Raw genomic sequence first — 24,658 nt, forward strand, 5'->3', positions numbered from 1 at the left:
TTGTCTTGTTTTGACTTTGGCTTTCTATAATAAAGACATTAATTCCATTTGCAAATGACTTTTCAGCTCATGTTCTAATTATATTTTCAGGAAATCCCAGTTAACCTTTTGGAGAAAGAATCTGTTGAGCTCTAGCTTACTTCCCTGTAATTTCCAATACTTGCTGTCTAGGCAGGAAGGAAGGAACTGGGAACAAAGGCAGGGAAGCACAACATGGTCATGTGGTCAGTCATGCCTTATCCCAAGAAAGGGGTTGCAGGTAGGGCAAGCAGGAATCATTTGTACTATTTTCAGTTTTTCCAACGCATTTCTCTATATTTTCTCATGGTAAATGTGATTATTACCATATTTTACAAATCAAGTTTAGGAAATAATGGTTGTCTCTTAGGGGATTTTAATCTAGGATATGTGGGTAGAATAGAGATTTGTAAACTTGTATTGGAAAAAAGTGCATCTTTATTTTAATTCACCAATAACTGAAATTAGACATTTTTAAGTTATAAATGTGAGCACACTTCAACATTAGCAGTACCTGTAAGTTTGTCACCAGTAGAAATGACAGATGTTTTTATCTTATCTGTCATTACATAAACTTATGTCAGTCACACTCATCTCTGCATTGAAATTATTCTTAAAGATCTAATGCTAGATCTTATTAGTTAACATATTTGTTTAATTTGCTAAAGACAGGTCCTAATTTGTGTATGAGTCTTCAAATGTCTGTCTTTAGGTACTACTTTTACAAATGAAGCAAATATAAATATATGTAGCTGTAGTTGGGTAATTTATTGAGTCTATGTAATCATTAATAAATAAGAATTTAGTCACATTTTTTAATATATATAGTAATGGAACTACAGTGTACATGGTATAATTTCATGGTTCATAAACACAGGGCTATATGTTTAAAACCTTACAAAGTCTCTGCATAGAAACCATACAGACAGCCCTTTCACAAATATCAAATCTTCAGGCTATAATATGTTACTTAAAAGTCAATGCTATCTTTTTCACAGGCTACTCAGAAAGAGGTTGAAAAACAGAAGGTTCACTTGAAGAGTGTCACGGAGCTAGCGGAAGCCTTGAAAACTGTGTTGGGCAAGAAGGAGACCTTGGTGGAAGATAAACTCAGTCTTCTGAATAGTAATTGGATAGCTGTTACCTCCCGAGCAGAAGAATGGTTAAACCTTTTGTTGGTAAGAAACTAGAAGGTTTTTCCATCCCTCTTTTTCATGAGGAAAAATATTCCATAGACATTTAAGTAATAATAACTGTGTTTGAAAATTTCTCCACTCAATGTATATGCTAGCTCTTTATTTTGTATCTATAGATATCTATATTTTATATAATATAGCTATATTTTAACATATTTTCTCTACATTTGTGCTATCTTTTCAAATTAATTTGAACGATAATATATTTTGCCTTTTTCTAACTATAGAAAGTAGAACAAATACTTTAGGAATATTGTCTAACCAGTAATGTTATGGTATATCTCTGTACAATTAAGGAATACCAGAAACACATGGAAACCTTTCACCAGAATGTGGATTACATCACAAGGTGGATCATTGAAGCTGATACACTTTTGGATGAATCTGAGAAAAAGAAATCACAGCAAAAAGAAGACATACTTAAGGTAGCAAATAAAATATTGTGAAAATTAATCTTTAAGCTGTATAAATTATGTCAATCATATTTTCTCAAAAATACACTTCTTAATAAGAGTGAAACTATCAATCATTATATCCTTCCTTCCTTCCTTTCTTAATCCTTCTGTCCTTCCTTTCATCTATTTTTCCTTTTTCCTACTTTCCTCCTTTGAATAGATATTAATGACATTGAAGAGTTCTATAATCTGGCTCTGTCCAAATCCACTCCTCAGCTAATCATACTTATATTAAACTCTGCTCAGAAAGGGAGTTTAGGACTTATTTTGATATTATATTTGAAAATCCTGCCTATTTTAATGGTAGTATTATGCCATTATATCAAGCATAAAGCACAGTTTCTTGCCATCATTCATACATCCCATCTGAGTTAACAACCTGAAATGAGATCATTTGGATATTTTGCCTATGTCATATACCAATATTAGCACAGGTTGAACATCCCTGATCCAAAAATATCCCAATTCAAAATGGTCCAAAATCCAAAACTTTTTGAATGCTAACATGATGCTGAAAGTGGAAAAAGCCGTACTGTGAAAATTTGTTTCATGCATAAAATTATTTTAAAATATTATATAAAATCACCTTTATGCTATGTGTATATGAAATGTAAATGCATTTTCTATTTAGTGTTGGGTCTCAGCCACAGATATCTCGTTATGCATGTGCAAATTTTCCCAAATGATAAACAGTCCAAAATCCAAAACACTTTTATTCCCAAATAATTTGAATAAGGGCTACTAAATCTGTAATTACTCATAGTACTGGGCTTATGTGAAACTGAAATTTTAATATTTTACCACATGTCAACATACATTCAGGTTCTCTCTTTCATACTAATTACAAAGACATCCTAAGTCTTCTTCCTTTAAGGTAGCTTAAACTTTTCTTTGAAAATGGTTCCTATAACATGGTATGTGAGACATAATGTGCAACTATATCTCATTGATATTATATTGTTTCTATTTGATGGCATCCCCTTTTTCAATTAAATAGGAAGAATTGAATATTTACAAACCTTATTTATATCAGTGATTCCTTATTTTGTTTTGCTGAAATTTTCAGTGGAATGTGACTAATGAGTTAGTACATAAAGGACCCTCATAAATATAGTTTCCATCTTTACAATTCAATTTAAAATTTTTATTATTATGTTTTTTATACTTTTTTTCATTTCTTCTTTTTTTGGTTTATTTATTCTTTTATTCATATGTGCATAAATTGTTTGGGCCTTTGAGACAACATATTTCTATATAGGCCACACTGGCCTTGAACTCATTTTGCAGAGCACTCTGACCTTAAACTCATAATTTTCCTTCCTTCAACCTCCTGAACTCTGGGATTAAAGGCATGGACCTGCACGCCTGGATCTCATTTTCTCCTTTTATGCTACGGACATTTTCCACATACTCGTTTTTAATGAAAAAATAAGTGCATTTTAGACTATCTCCAAACATATTTTCCCTTTTGTAGGATCTGTGTTGTGATTTCTAGTCTTTCTTGATATGTAGTCAAGGATGTCATCTTATGGTGAAATTCCTTTCAGGATTTTAGACTTAAACTTTTTTTTTGTGGCACTGGAATTTGAACACAGGGCCTCACATTTACAAGGCAGTTGCTCTACCACATGAGCCATTTCACTATCCTCCTTCCAGAATTTTGGGATAACAGGAACTTTGTTATTGATCATATAGACTCTGTGACACCTTAGATCAAGATGAACATTCCTTGATACCTGTGTATGTAATACAGAATCCACATTATTAGAAAAGCATCTTTCCATGACATTCAACAAAATAAAGAGGAACTCAAAAGTGCCAGAAAGGACTACAAAAATGTGCCTCAGCTACCTTCTCTTCTTAATACACATTTAGATTATTCTACATCTATTAAATTCAGTAAAAACAAAAGATAAAATAAGACCAAATCTAAAATATCCTGATTCTTGCAGACAAAATATAGAGAAATCAGGAAAATATCCTTTGTTCTTCCTAACACTAAATCAACAATTTAGATGGACATGCACTAAACTTAATCAAAGATAGTAACCGATTCCTTCTTAAATCACACGTTCCCAATTTACTTCTATCTTAGGGGAGTTGGCTTTGTTCCTCCCTTATCTGTTCTGTCTGTACAAACTCTCCCTCTCTTCCTCCCTTCCCTTCTTCTTTTCCTCTCCTCTCTCTCTCTCTCTGTATCTCTACTTCCATCACTAACTTCAAGCCCTGTTTCTTGCTCATGGAATATAGCATTTAAAGGCTGAAATGAATGACATACGCTCAAAGGTGGATTCCACACGTGACCAAGCAGCAAACTTGATGGCCAACCGTGGTGACCACTGCAGGAAAATAGTAGAGCCCAAAATCTCAGAACTCAACCATCGATTTGCAGCAATTTCTCACAGAATTAAGACTGGAAAGGTAGGAAGATGTCCTCCAAGGTGGAAACTAGTGCTAAATGATTTCTTGCGAAGGTTGTGCAGTGCTCTGAAGGGGGAAAGCAAAGGCCATAGCAAGGTTTGCAAAAGAAAAACGAAGGTCAAAATGTGTTTAAGGAAATTTTACCACTATCATGAGAGATAAATTGATCTCACTCTTCTCCTGTGTTCGTTCTCTCTCTCTCTCTCTCTCTCTCTCTCTGTTTTCTTACCACAGCTATTCTAAAACTATATTCTGCACCCATTTACATATGTACTTTCAGGGGTCACCTACAACAAAGTAACAAATAGCATGCTGCAGGCCAAAACAAAAAGCACAAAAGACATCTATTTTAAGAAATTGCTAATGATAAATTTTGCTAAATATTATATTGTGTGTATGTAATGTACATCAAATATCCAAAACGAAGCCTTGTACACCTTCTGCGTGATCTAGCCTGTATCTACCTTATTTATTGTGCACACATTTGTATATAACTTGCTTGTGCTAGTTGCAGACACTGACAAAATCCATTAGACTATAATGAAATGTTCAAGCCATGAAAACAAGTAATTGCAAGGCTTATATATCCTATTTTTTTGTAATTTTATATGCCTATTTATTATTTATTCTACTTAATGTAGAACCAGAAGGTATGGTACTTTTGCATGATAGCCTTTATATTTATGTAACAATTAATGGAGACAAAATCTTCTGTGATAAGCACATTGCAAAAATATATGGATATATTATTTCAGTATTTCACCTCTCTGATGAAGATTTAAATGTAAGATATCACCCCCAAATTTATATACAGTAGCTTGACACATTTTTTCAATGTAATATATGATCAAGCTTTCAAATATAAAAGTATGCATAAAAGAAATATTTATAGTTAATTGCTAGAAACTATCTAGAATGAGTAAAACCTTAAAGAAATATCTATGAGAAAATATGATACAAAATGGTAAGTAGTAATTCTTAGAGATGTTCAAAAATTATTTTCATGAACATGGACACCCAATGGTATTATAGTTTCATGACTGCTGTACTTTCTAAGTCATTACAATAAATTGAAGAATATTTCAAAATATATAAAATGTGATGAGGGATTCTAAATCGTTTATACACATGATACATGGACACTTCAAAACTCGCCTTCTGAAAGCACAAATGTAGTCCATGAAACTTGCAAAAAAATCTAACAAGGACTGAAACTTTATTTTCAGTTTATAGTTGTTTTTTGAGAATTTACTCTGGTACTTAATTGCTTTTTCTTCTAGAGATATTGAGGACTTAGATAATACTTAAATAAACAAAGGACATTTATTTCAATCATTAAAATGCTAGTAATTCATTACTAAGTTTTATATTCTTCCCATCATGTACAATTTTAATAAATTAGAAAGCTATAAAATATTTAAAAGAAAATATAATATTATTTGAGGTAAATTATGTCACAAGATTATGACTCAGGTATTAAAAATTGGAAAATTCATCTTCCAGATTCAGCTAAGGCAAGTTTGTGACTAAGACAATTTTGTGAGATTTTTTTTCTATATTCTGTGTGAATTTGCATTAATTCCAGACTCATCCATCAGGTGAATCACTCAGTGCACTTTTTTTTTCTGCCCAAGTGAAGGAATAAAATATTTCAAACCAATATTTTCTGTTACATATTGATTTAAAAAACAATAATATTTTTACTTTCAAAGTATTCTTCATTTCTGAATTAGCCAAAATGACTAGGTGGAATACTGACCACATGTTCAGATTCTGAATGGATAATTATGCTTTACCATCAGGATGAAATAAATGCACAGAGGTAAATTATATCTGATCATTTGCTTATTTGTTCCATTGTACCAATGAATGATACTCAGATTTCATTGTGCTACATCGAGTACAAAGATACAAGGATGTAAAGATATTTGCTTAAGAACTGTTTACAAACACAAAACCAAATACATATTGCAATCATAAAATATACTTAACAGTAATACATCTTCAAGATGTTCAAACATTAGTGAGATTATTCTAGCAGAGAACAATGTACTTTTAAGACTGAACTCTAGGGCTAACTGTCAGTAATAGGGAGAATATGTGATTTCTCTGCATATCTATTTCAGTGTTTGTAGCATAAAACAGTTACATCAGACCCCCCAAAGAGTTATTCAAACTGAAATGTATAAAATGGAAAATTATGGAGTTCCTAGGTGGGAAGAAATTTTGTCCTTTTATTTTTGTCATTCCTAAGACTGAGTTCATTAGGTACAAGTTAATCCAGTAGAATATGGTGTTGATTTTCTGGGTTAGATTAGTTCAAAGGTCCTTAGTAATTTTAAATTTGACAGTTCAATAATCTTCTGTTGATGCAATAACCTATTTAAGGTAGTTAATGGCTTATTGTATTTTTGTTTATAGAATAAAGGAATTCTGGAAGTGCTAGAGTCTTAAGGGTGGTTTTTTGATCCCAAAGTCAAGCTCCTTTATAGTAGGGTTCATGCAGGGATCGATTATTAGTGACTATGACCTTTCTGTAGTTGAGTTTGTGATTAGGATTCAAAACTGAAATAAGCTGAGAAAAATGTACGGTGATAAAAAAACAAACATAGGCTAGGACTGAATATTACATTAAATCATAGAGCTAATGTAAGAATAAATTCCTGAATAGCATTTTGAAGGTCAACTACAAAAGGAAATTGAGTAGAGGAAGAGATTATCCTGAAAACTCACTGGTGGCTCTTATATCCATCCACTTCTCAGTGATGAATGCAATGTTGCATACTCCAACGTCTCCCACATGGATTGGCCATAACAGTAAATTCTACAACCCAGAAAGCAATGAGCAATGGTTGACGTTGACTGAAGACTTGTCTGTTTACATGCAGTTCTTAGTGGTAATTTTATCCATTAATAAGAAGTGGTATGAGAAGAAAAGTTATTAACTTTGAACTCACAAAACTTGCTTTGAGTAGGAGCTGAGCATGTTACAAGTTATGTGATCTTGGATATTCCCCTTTAATTCTCAGAGCCTCATTTTCATCTAAATAATTAGGAAGACAATTCAAGTCTTATTTTAAATCAAGATTTTTCATGAGGATCAAATGATACAAGATATGCAAAATACATATTTAGGAAATATACCAATTGTTATGCAGACATGAAATGGTAGAAAACAATCTATATCAATCATTTTCTGATTATTAGACATATTAGACTTGAGTGGCAAATATTTTAGGATTGAGACAAAAATAAATGGAAAAAATGGAGTAATAACTCATTTCTTCTTCTGGCCGCTAATATAAAAAAAATACGGGAGAGTTCTGCCTGTTCCAAATGCGGTTCCTTCAAATAGGTCAAATACTACTTCTTCATATTTCATTTAGATTATGCCAGTATTAAATGGCTTTGAAAGATCCTAATCTTTCCTAAACGATATGAAATCAGTGTGAGGAGATGGTAGTTTTAATGAAGAAACACAGGATTAAAAAGTGAAGTAAGGATCATTTTAAAGTCCTGAGTAAAGTTGATAAAATCAATGAGAAATGACACTTTGTCTCAACTTTCTATGCTTTAGGGCATCTGAGCATGTGGCATAGCTAAGGGAAAGGGATGCTATCAGGAATAGAAGGTACCAGGAAACAGAAACACAGAAAGGCAAAAATAAAGTTACTGCCTAGTTCTGTTATTTATGGCAGCTTTACTCCTCTTCATTCTCTCAGGAGCCAAGTTGGAGAAGGAGAATTAGTAATTTGAGAGACGATAGTTGAGATGGATCTTAAAGAACTAAAGAAGGAAGAATTGAGAAAAGGGAGCAATTTGGACTAATTCTCTTACCAACCATACAATATATTCAAGTCACAATACTGATCCTCCCTAGACTCTATTCCTAGGTAAGATGTGATAGATTTAAGGAGTTTATTGTTTAGTGGCGGAGCAAGATATGTACCTGGATACTGGGTTGAGAATTGCTTGTATGATTTGTGAATTTGACAGTCACTCTAGCACACAGAAGAGGTTGCAATTCTTGATATACCTGTGAGAAAACTCACATGTGTTCCATGCAAAGCAAGTTCAGATTGCTAATGGAATAGAGGGCAGGAAAATACAGCTTAGAGGATAGTTAGACTCAATATGAAGGGGAAGTGATAACTTCTTAATTCAGTAGGAATTTTGTTTTTCTTTTTCATGTGCTGTTGAAAGATTAGTTCAGTGTTAGTTGTGAGGAGAATTCAACTAAATAATTTCAAGATGTAGGGACACCAGTAAGTCATAGTCTTACCAGAGACCATGATGACCTCAAATAATGGAGTAGCTATAGGAATGGAAAGTAAATGTCAATCTAGCATAGTGACTATGTTATGTACTTGGAGGATATTTGAAACACATCTTGCTGGGCTCCACACCCAGAGATGTTATGCTCACTCAGTAAAAGTGGGGACAAGCTTGAACATTTTCTTTCTTAACAAGTTTCCAGGTGATGTCCGTGCTAATGGTTGAGAGACCTCACCTTGAGATCTGTTGGTCTAGAGGCATTGAGATCTAGTCTAGAGTCAATTATTTCCTATGAGGGACAAGAAGATGAGAGCTAACTAATGACTCCAGATTCAAGACTGATTGAGAAAGATTGCATAGACTTTCAGTAATGAAATATACATCATGGTATATTTGATATATTTAAATATTCAATTTCAAAAGAATTTTAGCTAAACAGACTTCATCTAGCTATGGGCTATTAATGCAAACAATCATTTTACTTTGTTATAAAATATGATATTTATACACATAATTTCCTTAGTTAGATTATGTTTTCTTTTGGAGTTTTAGAAATACTTCTCTCTTGTAAGTACCAGAATATTTTTTAAAATGACCCTGAAGTTGATAATCAAAAAAAATTGAACTTATTTTCTCTGTCGTTAATTCTTTACTAACTTATGTGGTATAGGATATATGTAGCATATTTTTTTAATTTCCATATGGGACTTGAAAATTGCAACTAAAATACATGTACTATATATATATATATATATATATATATATATATATATATATGCAAATGAGATTTGGGCAATCTGACATCATAAATTTAAATATTCATAGTTTTTCCTATAAAATATCAATTTTTTGACCTCTAATCAGTGTCAGCAGATGTACAACTAATCTTTCTGTGCATCACAGACTTTTGGATATTTATATGAGGCTATGAAATAGCCAATGAAAGAGCCATTCAGTTTTGCATATAATATAGAATATGTAAAGAAAAAAATGGTTGTATCTAATCTAACTTAAAATATGGTTTATGTGTGAAAAAAATTGAATGGTATTTTAAACTTAAAATATGGTTTATGTGTGAAAAAAATTGAATGGTATTTTAGATATTTTGGATCTCCTAAGTATTAGTATAAAATAAATTATTAAATGTGTGAATATGATTGAGTATGCCAAATTAAGAGTGATAGATCTGAAAGTTTTAATCAAAATCTAAATTTCTGTGATCAGTTTTAATTAATGTTAATATATTGATCTTTTCCCCTTTTGCAATCTGTTGCTAATCATGTTCTAATTTAACATCTTTTCTGACAGAACAGTCAATTAATTGGTACAATTATTCTGGTTCTATAATATCCACTTTTAGTAAGATACTCTACAAAGAAATTCTAAAAGATATAGACAACAATTATGGCAGAGTTCTGTAACTACTTCAGAAATTAAATATGTAATATTTATAGCTATTTTGTAAGGTATCGGTTCCTCTATAATATACTTTCTCATGTTATTTGACAGAAATAAATAAACAGATGAAATTGTCAAGAGAATTTCTATGCCAACAATTTTTTTCACCTTTGTCATTGGCTATTCATTTAACAAAGTTAATTCCATTGAAACCCCTTTCATAACCATTTGAAATGTTTTGAAAGTGGGTATATAATTTAGTTTGGTAAAGAGTGTCATTTGATACAATAAATTGGGTCTTATTATCATGACATTTGAAATGATTAAGCTAATTCATGATTACTGACTGTGGTTTTTTAAAAAGTAAAATGATTTTCCTGATCAGTATCACCCAATTCAAAAGTAATTGTTCTTTGAACAGCAGACCTTCCAATTTATAAGGGGCTATGAGATAAACACTGAGTTGCCTAAGTTCTCATATTTGGATAGCCTAATAAAAAACTTTAGACCTTAGTCCATTAATTTGTCCACTCCAAATTGTTTGAACCACATCTCTAATAGCTCTGGCTATTTTGGAGATAGGCGTCTCATGAACTATTTACCTCCTAAGTAGCTAGGATTATAGTTATGAACTATGGGCATCTGGTTCTATTTGTGTCAGCAAATATTTATTGTTAGTCTGTGATGTGGAAGTATAAACATATTCCATTTCACTTTAAACAAATTGATTTCAGTACACTGCATTAAAAAAAAGAATTGAACAAAAATATAAAGATATAAGAAATGGAGTAATGAGGGTGGACTAGAAAGAAGATAGAAAAATTAAACAAAATAAATTCAGAGAAAATTAAAAATACAATATTGTATAAAGTATTATGTTTGTGCTTTCAGTTTGTCTTTGTTTCCCCCATATGTTTTAGAGTTAAATTCTTTCCTGTTTCATTTGCTATTAAAAACTCAAGACATTTTATGAAGTACGGGTCTATTTCAAGTTACACTTAGCTGAAAGTAGCCAGAAGACTGATTCTTGACCCAATAAAAATAAATCTTAATCAACCAACATGTTTCCATCTAATTCTGAAATTTGTAACAATAAAATGTATTTCATCAATTCAAAATCAATAGGATTACATTGCATTATGTCCGTGAATTGGCCTCACAAGTTTGCTACATTTTCACATTTTTATCATCAAAATATTAAAAGTAAATGAATATTTTACCTAATATTGAAAGAATGAAACCAGTGAAAGATCACTATTCTGAGTCTATTTGTTGATTTTTAAAAAAAAAAAACTTAGATTTTCATGCAGTTTAAAATGAGAGAATGAATAAGTAAATAAATTTCTTCATTTAATCATCTTTGTTCTAGCATAGATATAGTATCTATCAATACTCATTTTTCTAAGCTTTCCTGTACAGATAGAATATTTTGAAATAACTATCCATATCATGTCATTAGTCTGTCTTTTCTGTATTATTGGATATTATTGGTTCTTGAAGCTTTATTAATTTGGTTGCTATAAATTATTCTTATTTTCTATACTAATATTGTAATTATAAATAAATTTTTAAAGCTGCTGAATGGAAAGCAGTAATTGATTTGAAACAATTTTAAACCAATCTGTACCAATTGCATTATTTATTTGCAATTTAGATTTTAGTGTATTTCCAATATAGTGGTAATTTATTATTATTACTGAGATTACATAGACCAGACTAAGAAATGTTTACTTTGCAGTCTGTGTTAACACAGTCATTATTATGCTAGTGTACCTATGTACGCTAAAGTGATATTGCACCAAAACAAAGCTTATACTTTAATATTGATAAAGTGTATTTGAGTAATTTTGAATGCTTTCAATTTACAATGAATCATTTTGTAATTGATTTTGCTTTTCTTCAGTGTGTTATTCTTTGTTAACTTGTTATATGGGGCACCTTCAATGCCTAAATTACAACGAAGCCTTAAATTTCATTAATCCCTAAATCTTCCAACAAAGCACAATTAATAGTTGTTAAGCATTTTGAAGCAACATTAAAATATCAAGGAAAAAAAAAGTGTTGTCTTTCTCAGTTTTTCTGTCTCTTCTTTCTTTTGTGTCCATTTATCTGTTTATTAAACTTCTCTATGTTCTGCTTTATATGTATTGTATATAACTGCACAGTCATGATAAAGTTCTTAAATGAAAAGGTAAGTAAAAAATAAAATTGTGCAAAGCTATGCTTGCTATATGCTATCTCAAACAACATTATAAATTCTGTTTGATTTTTCTCTGTATTCTAAAATTTATTTTGTGGGCACTGTCTAACATTATGTGATATAATTGTGATTCTAGTTCTTCTGTGAACATATAATTTCTTTAAAGTCAATATGAGTAACTTATCCAGTGATTAAGATAATTTATCAACCATTGGTTTCAACTACTTTAGACAAACTTGAATTGAAAAAGCAGGCATTTTGATATTTTGAAATTCGGTGATGAAAGGGTGAGCTTTTAAATTAAAGATTCATTCTTGTTATGCATCTCTTTTATAACTTTGTATAGAAATGCCAAATTGTGATGACCAAAGAATGACATATAAGACTCTCATTGGTTGGAAAAGTGCCTTCCTTATTAGAGTTGTCATTACTTAATTGTGAAATAGTGAATTCTTTTTTTGATGGTACTGGGACTTGAACTCAGGGCCTCGTGCTTGCTAGGCAGGTACTCTACCACATGAGCCATTCCAGCAGTCCTGAAATAGTGAATACTTAAGGAAAGTAATTAAGTTTTTCAAACTCCTGCATATGAACAAAGAGTAGTAAACACATGGATATCAAGTGGCTAATCTGATGCTGCTAAAAATATAGCTAAAATGATTGGCTTGGTTACTTTGTTATTTTGGTTATAAAATTGGTTACTGATAAATTGGTATTTAGGTAGTTCTAAAACTAGTAACTGATATAATAAACAACTTTCCTATACAAAAGTGCTAATATTTGCTATGGAAAATACAGACCAGTGTAAGATACATTGCCAACTTTGAAGACTGAAAACTTACTTCGGGATACAGAACATATCCTTGAAAGTTAAATAACATTATATTGATGTGTAAGAGATAGTGTGATACAACTTATAATACAGATAAATGAAAAATAGAAACTCCTGATATTACAGGTCAAACTCTCATAAGTTTTCCTATACTTAAGTGGTTGCCTGAAAAATTATATCAGAAAACATGCAAGTGAATGAGGCTGACTTTATATCAATAATCTTTATTCACTAAAATTTATTAAATAAAACATTTGTATTCTGACTATTGTTGGTAATATATTATTCTGGTTACACCTTTCAACTAACAATGAGTGATTGGTCCTTATCGAAGTCATGATTGAATAGTTATATGCTACCCAGTAAGGTAGCCATGAACCACATGTAGCCACTGAGCCTTTGAAATGTGTCTATTCCAAATTAAGATGCACTATAAGCATAAAACATGCATGGATTTTTAAAGACTTGGTATGAAAAAGTGAATGTAAGATGTTTCATTAATACATTTATGTTGATTGTAGGTTTGTGCAATAACAGTGTGGACATATTGTTGAAATAAAGCATATTACAATTAATTTTTACTGTTTTTATTTTTATCATGACAACTAGATCATTTAAAATTTTATAAGTGACTTGTATTATATTTCTATTGAGCTACACTACTCTAAGCACTTTGAGTTCAGTGCTGAGAACTTTATTATAAGGTGATAAAATTTGGGGAAGCTATCCATGTGAATAGGGTCATATTTTTAAAATATGACCTAATATATCATTACTCAGCCTCTATTGGGTGTATTTTCAGCAATAAGAAACTTACTACTTTAAAACTACTGCTTAAAAATTTATCAGTTGATCTTATATTCACCTATTCATTTTGTAATAGTATCTCCTAAAGTCTTTTGGGAATCTACTTTTTAGATACCTGACGGCATCATGCTTTTCCTAGCATTTGGCTACTTGTTAATATATTTCTACATGTGAAGGGTTGACCACTCAGGTCTTTTGAGTTTTCTATGTAGAAACTGATTTGTTTAAAGAACTCCTGGAAATATTTATTCTGCTACCCCATTATGGTTAATTATATCACTCATTTTTTCCAAAAAATATATATACTTATGAGTGTTGACTATGTAGCTAGAATGACTCCAGGGTAGAATAAACTTCACATATCCATGGGTGTTCTTGAAACTCATTGCACTATGCAGTTGTTGCATCCCTTTTGTATATATCCAAATAATTCACAGTAAAAATAATTCCCAGGGAAAAACATGCACAGCCTTCGGCATCTTCCTTCTGATAATTTTCTATGTTATTGAAGACTAATTAGTTCACAGGATTTTTTTTCAGAATGATACATACAACTTTACCTAACTAGGATCTAAACATCTCCACATTCACCATCACAATTTCATAGTAGTGAAAAAGACCTTATTAAAATAAAATCTCATCATGTCAAAAATGTACTCTTCAAAAACCATGTTTTCCACAGATGAAAGTCTTGAACTGAGCCAATACATGGCTATGATTCTGAGGGGAAACAAAGAGCCTAGATTTATTCTTTATGTCAGATGGATGCATAGGGTTTGGGAAAAAACAGACTTTTATTACATACTAGACACTATTCTATCGTAGTTGATCCTTACAACCTTATAAGGTAGATATTCTTATTATCCCTAAAGTTACAAAAAAATCTGAGGCTCAAAGATCATAAATGATTTGTTTAAAGTCCCTCAGCTAGGAAATGGTGAAGCCCATATTCAATGCACACATTCTCACTCAGAAGCTTGTGTTTCACTAAAAGATGAAGGACATTTTAAGGACCTTGAGGGGTGATAATAGAAAATGACCACATGACCCACAAGAAAATCCTATATTCACTTAAATAAGACAGGAAGTTCCTTGGGGCAAGACTAGGAGAAGCCTTGACTATCGTGCTTCATTCTATTTGTTTAGAAATAGAATTTAGCCTTCATTCTATTTGTTTTCAGTAGATATTTATTTCAGCAGAAAAACTGCATAATGAAAGCCATTGTTTAGAGGATGTATTGACGTGGTTACTATGTACAAGGTGGACCTGGTGTGTCAAAAAGATTGTATACCTATCTGGAGGTTATCACCCATCACAATAGAAAGATGTTCAAGAATAATGTGACTTAGGTTTTAAGCTTGATGCCTGGGAAAAAAAAAGATTCCATTAAAAGAACTAGGGTAGTTGGTGTTGCAAATAATTTAGGGAAAGATAATTGGCTCAATTCTAGACACATTGAACTTCAAGTGAGAAATTGGTTTGTTATTAGAATTTCTAGATAGAAATTCCAAAGTGAGAGCACAAGTAAAAACAATTTTAAAGACATGTAAATTATAACTAAATTCACAGAAGAAAATATAGTTAGTTATGGAAGATGCATTGGGAAAGAGGTATAGAAATCTAAGTTTTGAAACTTTGAAACTACTCTGTTTGAATATGTGCAGAGAAGATGAGCTAGAGAAGAAACAGGTGGAGCAAAACATATAAATCTGACTGCAAATGGATCCACGTTATTTTGATACACAAATATTCAATAGAAGTTACGAATATCATAATATATTCATGAAATCATCTTGAATGATACAGTTTCTCTGATTAAATACCAGCAAATGTGAACAGTTCAATAATGTAAATTACCACCAAATTGGTATTATGTAATTATGATTCTAAAGGGTAGTAATCATTTTACATTTACAATCCTCTGAACAGAATATGATTTTGAACTATAGAAGTATGCCAATAATAGAAAGATTGAAATATCCATTAAGTGCATTTATGTTACTTCAATTTGCACTGGTTCAAGTAATGATTATATTTCAAATGTCACATGATCATTAGGATTTAAAAACTAGTACTGTAATAAATCATATTTAAAAATCTCCCCCCAAATTTTTGTGAGCTATCTAGAAGTGGCTAGAAGTTATGTATTTACTCATGTTGCATGTGACAATCATTATGTCTTCATGAATATCATTTGATTATTCACTTCTTGATTAATAACAGACTACTTTTTAGACATTTGGTTTGTCCTTGAACACTTATTCTACTATCCCCATGGGTTTTATCAAATAAATGTAGAGTCAACTGACAATGACTGGAATGTCATTGGGAAAGAATAGGTATGGACCAAACTTGATGAATGTGATTATCCTGTGCCTATGATACTGTTCTTTGTTCCTGAATTCTTGTAAAAAGTGAAATATCTCTGAAAGAAAATCAGATTTCTGTATGTCACCTATGAGTTTTTGAAAGCTCTCAAGTATAAACTATTTTCTAGTGTTATAATGGGGAGAAATTAAATACAACATAAAGATCAACAGAGTAACAAGTGTATTTTATTAATTGAACTTTGATGTTTAAATGCTGGTTACATTTTTGGAAATTTTAGTTTCCATATCTTCTAATTCATCACACCTTTTCAAGTGTTTCATTTAGAAAGTCAAGGGATTTTAAAGATTTCTGAGACTGGTCAATATCATTTTCAACATTAAGTAACTGTGATGTTTGTAAGGTTGGAAAATATATATTCAGATTATTTACATCAAATATTCAAAGTTCATTGGTGTGGATTTATTTATGCCATCTATGAAAACATTCCTGAGGCAAGCTAGGAGAACATGCCTGTCAATTTTGCCATACTAAAAATGTCATCTAAAATATCTGAGCATATTGCCTTGTAGTGTCTTTCAAAGACAAGTTGACAATTCTTCTTTTCTACTCAAGTTTACTGTTATTTGATGAATGAAGCAATTTTTGATAAGACACTTACTGAAATGGTATTTATATTAGAGTATTTTAAATAAGATTAAAGTTGATTTTAGAATATTAAAAATTAGTCCAGTCAAGTATATGCAAATTAACTTTTTTGATATCACAGAATGATGTATTGCATTATCTTACATGTATGTTCAGCTCTGGTGATGTTGTGTTTGTCTTTATTTGCATTCTCAGGTACTTTCTTAGTTGTATTTCAAAACCTTCATAAAATATAATATGGAAACATCACGCATGTCATTAGATTAGCAACAGGAGTTTGAATAAATGTATTTATTTTAGTTTATGTTTCTAATAAAAAAGTAATTTTGATTTAAATTAGCACTATCTTTTTTTTTAGGCCTCCATTCCTTTGAAGGAATTGGAGCAGTTTAACTCAGATATACAAAAATTGCTTGAACCACTGGAGGCTGAAATTCAGCAGGGGGTGAATCTGAAAGAGGAAGACTTCAATAAAGATATGGTAAATTGGTTATGATAAAAGTGTGAATGAACTAGGAGTGAAAATGAATAAATATTTGGAAGGAAATTAAATAACTCAAGGCCCCAACTGAATTCTCCAATACTTCTTGCACATTGTGTGATTCTAATGATTTTTATAAATGCAAAGTAGTCTTATTGACCTTTTATTACAAATACCAAATTACTATGGTATGGTCATAATTGGAGAACCCACAGATTCTTATAAATAGCTCAATTTTGTTTTAACCTGTGCTATTTTTGAACTTAGAGGGAAAACAATGAAATACAAAAAAGAGCCAATCAGAAAATACAGTAGAAATTCAATACAAAATTCAACTATCATAGGTAGCTGATGTTTTCTGTCAATCAGGTTTTTAGTCAAAAAAGGAAATTTCACACAATGTAAACACTGCTTACTAAAGTTTCCCAAAAAGTGGTTTTACCAAAAAGTTGAGTAAATAGTATAATATGTTTCTAATATATATATGGATTTATGCTATTTATTTCATGAAAACAAAGAAATATTGTTATGTGGACTATCTATAAATTATAAATTATAAATTCTCCTTCAATCTCAAATTCAAAATATCATTTAAATTTCTCTCTGGCTTGAATATTTCTTCATCACATCCCTTTCACAGGCTTTTTTTGCCTCCCTTCACCCTTTTGCCACAATTTTCCCTTCTTCCACTGCCATCACCTCTGTGGCATTATCAACCTTATATATGTGTCATGCTAGACATTTTCAGAGATGTATCAATATTAGATACAAACAATGCTTGCAAATGAAACGGCAGTATATATATATATATATATATATATATTTAAATATTAGACAAGTGAAGTAATATGAGAATTATATTCACCTACTACTCTTAGACACCACTAGTATCAGTTCTGACTTCCTGGAGCTGTCTCAGTCAATACTTCCTGTGTATGGGGGGTGGTGGCCTTGTCAATTCAGATCATGGAAAGAAAGACAAGAAGAGACTTTCCAAGATGCTGAGTTCCAGCTGCCCCTACTTCATGTCAAAGAATAAAGCCAAAAACAGCAAGGTGAAAAATTCCTGTGTACCTCTTAGGCTGACCAACAACCCTGCCCATGGGGCCTCACATGTTTATGTGGAAATATGTGAAGTGGGTTTACTTTATAAATGGGTTTTCTTTATGAGTGTTTCTAGTTCTTAGCCCTAGAAAATGCTAAATGGTTTTAAAAGGCAGATTAAAATAAGGCCTTTTGTACACTATAAATATGTCTATCATGTTGCACATTTCATTAGACTAATTGACAAATCTCAGAAAAAATCCCATTTTCTCAAAAGAAATTTCAGTTGTGTACTGAAATTTAACCATACATTATAAATATAAATATTTTACAACTAATACCATAAAGATAATACAATGTACCCTCACCCAGCATAATAATAATAACAATAATAATAATAAAAATTTAACAAAAAAGATAATATATATGATTTTTGAAAACTTTCTTTTATCCATAGCTCATCACTATACCTTGGGTACCATTACATGGTGAGCGCCTCAAAAAATCTTTAATATTTGGAATTGAAGTACAGGAAACTAAAGATGGAAAAAAATCACATTGTCATATGTGCAAATATATCAGACCAGAACTTATATTTCTAAGTAAATAAAATTTAAAAACTATTTCTGGAGTGTAAAAGAATAAATTGGACATTGAGAAAAAAAAGCTATTTTTCCAATCCATATTTGATCTTACTTTTTTAAAATTAACAGATATGTGACATATTTTACAAGTTAACTATTTCTAATATTTGACATAAATTTTGATGTCATCATTTTGACAAACTTTGTGTCCTAAGTTTTGACATGTAGCTTTTAAACATAAAGCAAATATTGTTGGGTAAAAATAGTGCATATTTATAATATTTTCACTTAGTAACATGCTAATATTTTAAGAATATAACCATCTTACAGTCCTACATACTTCAGAAGTTTTAAATTTCTATAACTGTTCTAAAAACCCATGCCAAAAGAATATTTGTACTATAATTTCACAACTTGTCTGATAATAAGTTGCCTTACTCTCTCATCTTTCTGTATATTCTTCTAAAATGTGTTCTTTAGAACTAGATAGGAGGAAACTTTCTTCTTTCAAATCTAAAGTACGAAATAAAATGGAAAAACTATGAGCACAGTAACTTATAATAACATTCCCTGAAAGTTGAAATTGGACTTTTGTGTGTGTTTAAATAACGTGTTTTATTATTTCTGTTAACATGTACAGCTTTTTAAAACCAAAATGAAGACTGTACTTGTTGTTTTTAATCAGAGTGAAGATAATGAGTGTACTGTTAAAGAATTGTTGCAAAGAGGAGACAACTTACAACAAAGAATCACAGATGAAAGAAAGCGAGAGGAAATAAAGATAAAACAGCAGCTGTTACAGACAAAACATAATGCTCTCAAGGTATTAGAGCTAAAATTATAATATGCCTTGCCTGTGTTTTTCTATATGTAAGATAAAATACATTGTGCATAATAAAATCTGCTTTAAGAATCCTAGTCACCAGAAATTCAGTTCTTTTCTCTTCAATGTGTGCTTTATTTAGCGGTTTTGTGTTTTTTCGTTTTGAAAGATGTAACTTAAAATTTATGGGTTTTGGTTCAGACAGATTTTTCTGAATAATAGTGAAAGATATCAAAATGCTACATTTGCAGTACTTATGCATTTGGTTTTCTAATATATTTTATTTCTGTAAGATACATTTGTATTTGTGCTGAAAAGCTTGCTGACTGACAGAATCAATCTGTATTTTTTCCTCTTCTGCTGCTTTTACTACATTGATTTTATTTTTGGTAGGTCCAACATTTTCTAATCTAATGCTTGTTTAATAACGTCTGGATTTTCCACATTAAAAAAATAAACTTTATAATTCCTTTCAAGTGGAACACTCTTTGCAACTAACTAAGTATCAACATGAGTCTAATTTCATTTATATAAGAATCCTCAATAATATTTCTAATGTCCTTGAAGAACTGCTACTTTCATACTAAATAGGGGTAGCATATGACTTCAAGTACCCATGTGATTCATCTGGATTGCAGGAAGAACAGAATAAAATGTTCATTTTTCTATACTATCTAGGCAATTCTTGAGATGAGACTGGACATGTGAAAATTTTTGTAAAAAACTTTTTTCTGTAAATGCTTTGCAATGTTCAAAATTTGCATGCATGGCTGATTTTCTAATAATGTTAGTTGCTAAGATTTTCATTGTAAGGCTGTGTAGGTAGATCCACCTATTAGGTGGATGAAGTCTGCTTTTTAAATGCAAATATGAGGATAAAACCTTTTTCCTTATAGTCAACGACATAAACACTGCTGAGAATGTAATTACACAATATTGTGCCTGCAAGGAATCCACAAGGAAAGTCTAATTGGCCAGCAGGTGTTCTGAAGGTAACTGCTGATAAATATAGTAAATACAAAAGGCCTCTTCCTTGAGAGGAGTGCAAAAGCAGACAATAATGTGCTCAGAAAATCAGAAAGCTGTGTAATTTACACCCTTCTGACTGTGACCAAGCTTTCAGAAGCATCCCCACTACTCAAATGACAGGTGTTTGCTCAACAGCAGTGTTTAATAATTATCTGGAACGTATCTAAGGATATTTGTATGTCTGGAGATATTTTCATGTATTACACATCAACTTGTTCAAAGGAAATTTCAGATTTATGATCAAAAACCCTTTCTCTTGGCAAAGATGCAAGTTGCATCATGAATAAGGTACAGCTCAACTCTTATTCATGTGCCTATATCTTGGTACCTTTGAAAAAAGCAGCATTCCATCTGATTCATCCCAGGCAGTTTTTAACTCCACAGGAGGTTTAGAAATCCCACAGAAAAATGTAGAGTGCAGTAAATTTTATATTCCCAATTTTAAACAAAATGGAGGGTGAAATCTAGATCATCCCTGAAAATGTATGCTGTAAATGATTAATATAAATCAACTGTACTTGCCAAACCCAAACTTGAATGTGAAAACCTAATTGCTAACTTTTTGAAGACATGAAAGCTGTATACAGAGTTCTTATGTTCCCATGAGTTATAAAGTGGCATTTCAGCTAATTCTATTGATCAGGGAAGACATTGAACATGCTTGTAGAAGCAAGATGATTGATTTTTCCTCTTTTGTTGATTTATTAAATCAGTCGCCCTTATTTATCTCATCAGGTTGATTGAAAGTTGCATACTTTCTTTTTTCTTTAATAAAGAGTTAATCATTTTTGTATTTGGAACATATTAAGTATAAGAAAAGTTGGCTCTGTAGATCTTAAAAGAAAAAGAATTTTGCTAACGTTTAAATACTCATTTTCATGTACACTCAGGTACATGAACAAGCATCACACTTTTACACATATAGCTTGGAAAAGCTTATGAGGTAACTAAAGTGACTATATTTTGAATCACATAATACTAATGGTCTAACCAATACAGATATTTCTACAGCCTAGAATGTATGTTGCTTGGTATTTAAACAAAATTTTTAATGAGCCCAGGAGTGAACTTATAAATTTTAGAATTATCAATATTTTTTAAATTATACAAACTATGTTTTTTTAAATATCTAGTTAAATCAATTGTATTCATATATTCAACTGTATCACATAGATGACACAATGATCTAGTTAACTCATTAAGACTCAAATATTATAAGATTTCGAAATAAATTTGAACATGCCAAGAGAAAATATTTTGTTCTGTTCAGATTTCTTAGCACCTTAGCATAGACCTTTCAACATAAATGCATATTTTAATAATTTATTTATATGTTTGTTTTTAAATATGATTTAACATAAATTAAACGAAAAGATGAGGCTCTCAAATTATTTTTATAAATAACTACAGCCAGAAGTATACTATACATATATATTGATATTTTAACAATATCTGCACCATGAACAGGATTTGAGGTCTCAAAGAAGAAAAAAGGCTCTAGAAATTTCTCATCAGTGGTATCAGTACAAGAGGCAGGCTGATGATCTTCTGAAATGCTTGGATGACATTGAGAAAAAATTAGCCAGCCTACCTGAACCCAGAGATGAAAGGAAAATAAAGGTAATGTTGTTTTAGAATGTCAATACTAGAATTTATTACTACAGTTTAACTGCTTTGACTTAACCTGTGAAGGTCATATTTAAAATATTCATGTTTTTGTTTCCTCTATTAGTGTTTTGATTTGATGTATTTCTTCGTGTTGTGTTTTGTTTTAGTAAGCGTATTAAATGTTATTCAGTTGACATGTCAAATAAATAAGTTTTACTTTTAGAAAATGTAAAATGAATTAAGAAATTTCATATGTTTTCTGGTAAAATTGTAATGACTTTGTGTATCTTTGTTCCAGATGAACTAATGACTTATCGGTATATGGACGACTTCTTTCCCATGTTAGCACATTCATTTCATCACAGCATCTTCACACATCATTGTCAAATCTCTGTACATTTATTTGCTTATTGTCTGAAGATATTTTTCTGTTATCATTTTACTCTTTTTATTTTGCTTCATTCTCTGTTGAGTTCCTCAAAACTTTAAAAAGGAAATAAATAACTTGTGCCCTCTAAATTATATTCTACATTGATGAGCCCTAATAAATAATGAGCAATCAATCCAATATGGGTCAACCCCCAAAGCACCAGAAGAATTCACTAGAAAGAAAATATTAGATTAATTTAATATTTTCAATTAGAATATCTGAAACTGAGCATTGAAATGATAATAAAATAATATTTAGATTATTCAGTGAGGATGACAGTGACAACTTCCATATCTGTAAATTTTGAAAAAGAACAATAAAGGAACAACAGCCTATGAACTTTCTGAGAAAGTATTTCTGCCTGTAGGTTGGTTGATGTGGTTAGCTAACTGCCCTGGGCCCTGTATTGGTTTTGCTCAATAGGAAATTGATCGAGAATTGCAGAAGAAGAAAGAGGAGCTGAATGCAGTGCGTAGGCAAGCTGAGGGCTTGTCTGAGGATGGGGCCGCAATGGCAGTGGAGCCAACTCAGATCCAGCTCAGCAAGCGCTGGCGGGAAATTGAGAGCAAATTTGCTCAGTTTCGAAGACTCAACTTTGCACAAATTGTGAGTTGTTAATGGCAAACCCACATAAGCAACTATCACTCTATTAACAGAGGCCTACTAACAACAATGACAAAAAATTGGGGTGCAATTTCAAACTTCTAATGTGCATTCTAAAAGTGAGTAGTTTCCCTCACTTTGGGCTTCTATAAAATTAGAGCTTTATTTTTAAGATTAAGGAGACAATAAACTAAAAGCTAATAAGGAAAGTCCCCTAATCAAAAATGAAAAATACATCTTAATTTTTTTTGCTGCATCATTTTTCATAACATTGGCAATGTAAATTTGTCAATTTATCATACATTTACTTTACTTTAGTGTCAAATCCTGAAATATGTATTGCTTTCCTGAAATCATCCCATGCTGATTTTACTTTCTTACTGTATAAATGATAAATAATAAATATTTTGTAAAACATCTTATGTCAACCTTCATAAGGCCTTATTTCATTGACTTAAAGAATAGTTTAATCTTCGTACTGAGCTTAACTACTAGTGGGTCACAGTGCTTGTTAGAAGAACTGGAAACCTAAGGGTAAGATGTTGGTAATTAATAGCAGCTTGAACAATATCAAATAATCTCATTACTGAAATGATACAAACCAAAAAGAAAGACTATTATTCTTTAACACAACTGAATGAAAATTTATGATTCTCTTTTTGAAAATACAATTCAAAATTCTGAGCTTGGTCTTAATTTTTTCTTTGTAATTGGATATAAGCCACAGGTATTTTCTGATACATACATTTTTGTTCCTATTCTGAGTTCTCATAAGGTGAAGAGGAATGCTGACCATCTATAATTATCCAAGAAAGTACTCCTCAGAAAACCAGGATGTGAAAGTCTGGAAGATGAAACACTTTATAATTTTTGGTTGAACCATAAGAAATACATATTCAAGCATTTTTCCCAATGTAAATGAAAATTGTTTGTGCTTTAGCCCATAAACTAGACTTCTTGGGAATTTCTATTGTGATATTGTTGATCCATTTCATACAGTGTGCAGTATATATGTATAAATACTTCTAAAATAATTAACCTATTTTATAAATACATGAGGTAAGATACAGTGAATATTTTGTGAATTATTTTTATAGTTTTAAGAAAATTCATGAATATACTGTTTTCTATGAAATCCAATGCTTTAAACTTTAGAAGTTTAATAGCAGCTAAATATTCTGAGTAATCAGAAGAAATAACAAATATTGCAACTGTATTATATTTTAAGTCTATTTCTAGCCCATTGAACATTTCAGCATATTATCCTTCATATTAGATGTTATGAACATAACATGTCACAAATCACTCAAGCTTATACTATCAGAAAGCCTACATCTTGAAGATGCAAAATTATGTGAAACATTGAAGCAACCATAAGGAAAATTTTAGTAAAGTAGTTTTGCCTTGATTTAATAGGTCATTTATAAGGAAGTCCTTTCCTTTGAATTATCTGACTGCTAACTCATTTCTTCATTTC

General features: G+C 31.0%; 1 protein-coding gene across 12 annotated transcripts in view; it reads left to right on the top strand.

Moving 5' to 3' along the window:
• Positions 1-24,658, top strand: part of Dmd (dystrophin) — a 2,168,746-nt gene that overhangs the window by 916,621 nt on the left and 1,227,467 nt on the right. For 10 of the 12 annotated variants that reach the window (XM_074062730.1, XM_074062731.1, XM_074062740.1 and 7 more), the window contains 7 exons: positions 1,017-1,196; positions 1,511-1,639; positions 3,920-4,090; positions 16,938-17,060; positions 19,374-19,511; positions 22,008-22,160; positions 23,002-23,184. In XM_074062730.1, coding sequence (XP_073918831.1) covers positions 1,017-1,196; positions 1,511-1,639; positions 3,920-4,090; positions 16,938-17,060; positions 19,374-19,511; positions 22,008-22,160; positions 23,002-23,184 — 1,077 coding nt within the window. The remainder of the gene's footprint in view (positions 1-1,016; positions 1,197-1,510; positions 1,640-3,919; positions 4,091-16,937; positions 17,061-19,373; positions 19,512-22,007; positions 22,161-23,001; positions 23,185-24,658) is intronic. The other 2 variants (XM_074062738.1, XM_074062737.1) reach the window with 2 other exon arrangements.

The sequence above is a fragment of the Castor canadensis genome, chromosome X (genome assembly GCF_047511655.1).
Source record: "Castor canadensis chromosome X, mCasCan1.hap1v2, whole genome shotgun sequence".
NCBI classification, from domain to species: domain Eukaryota; kingdom Metazoa; phylum Chordata; class Mammalia; order Rodentia; family Castoridae; genus Castor; species Castor canadensis.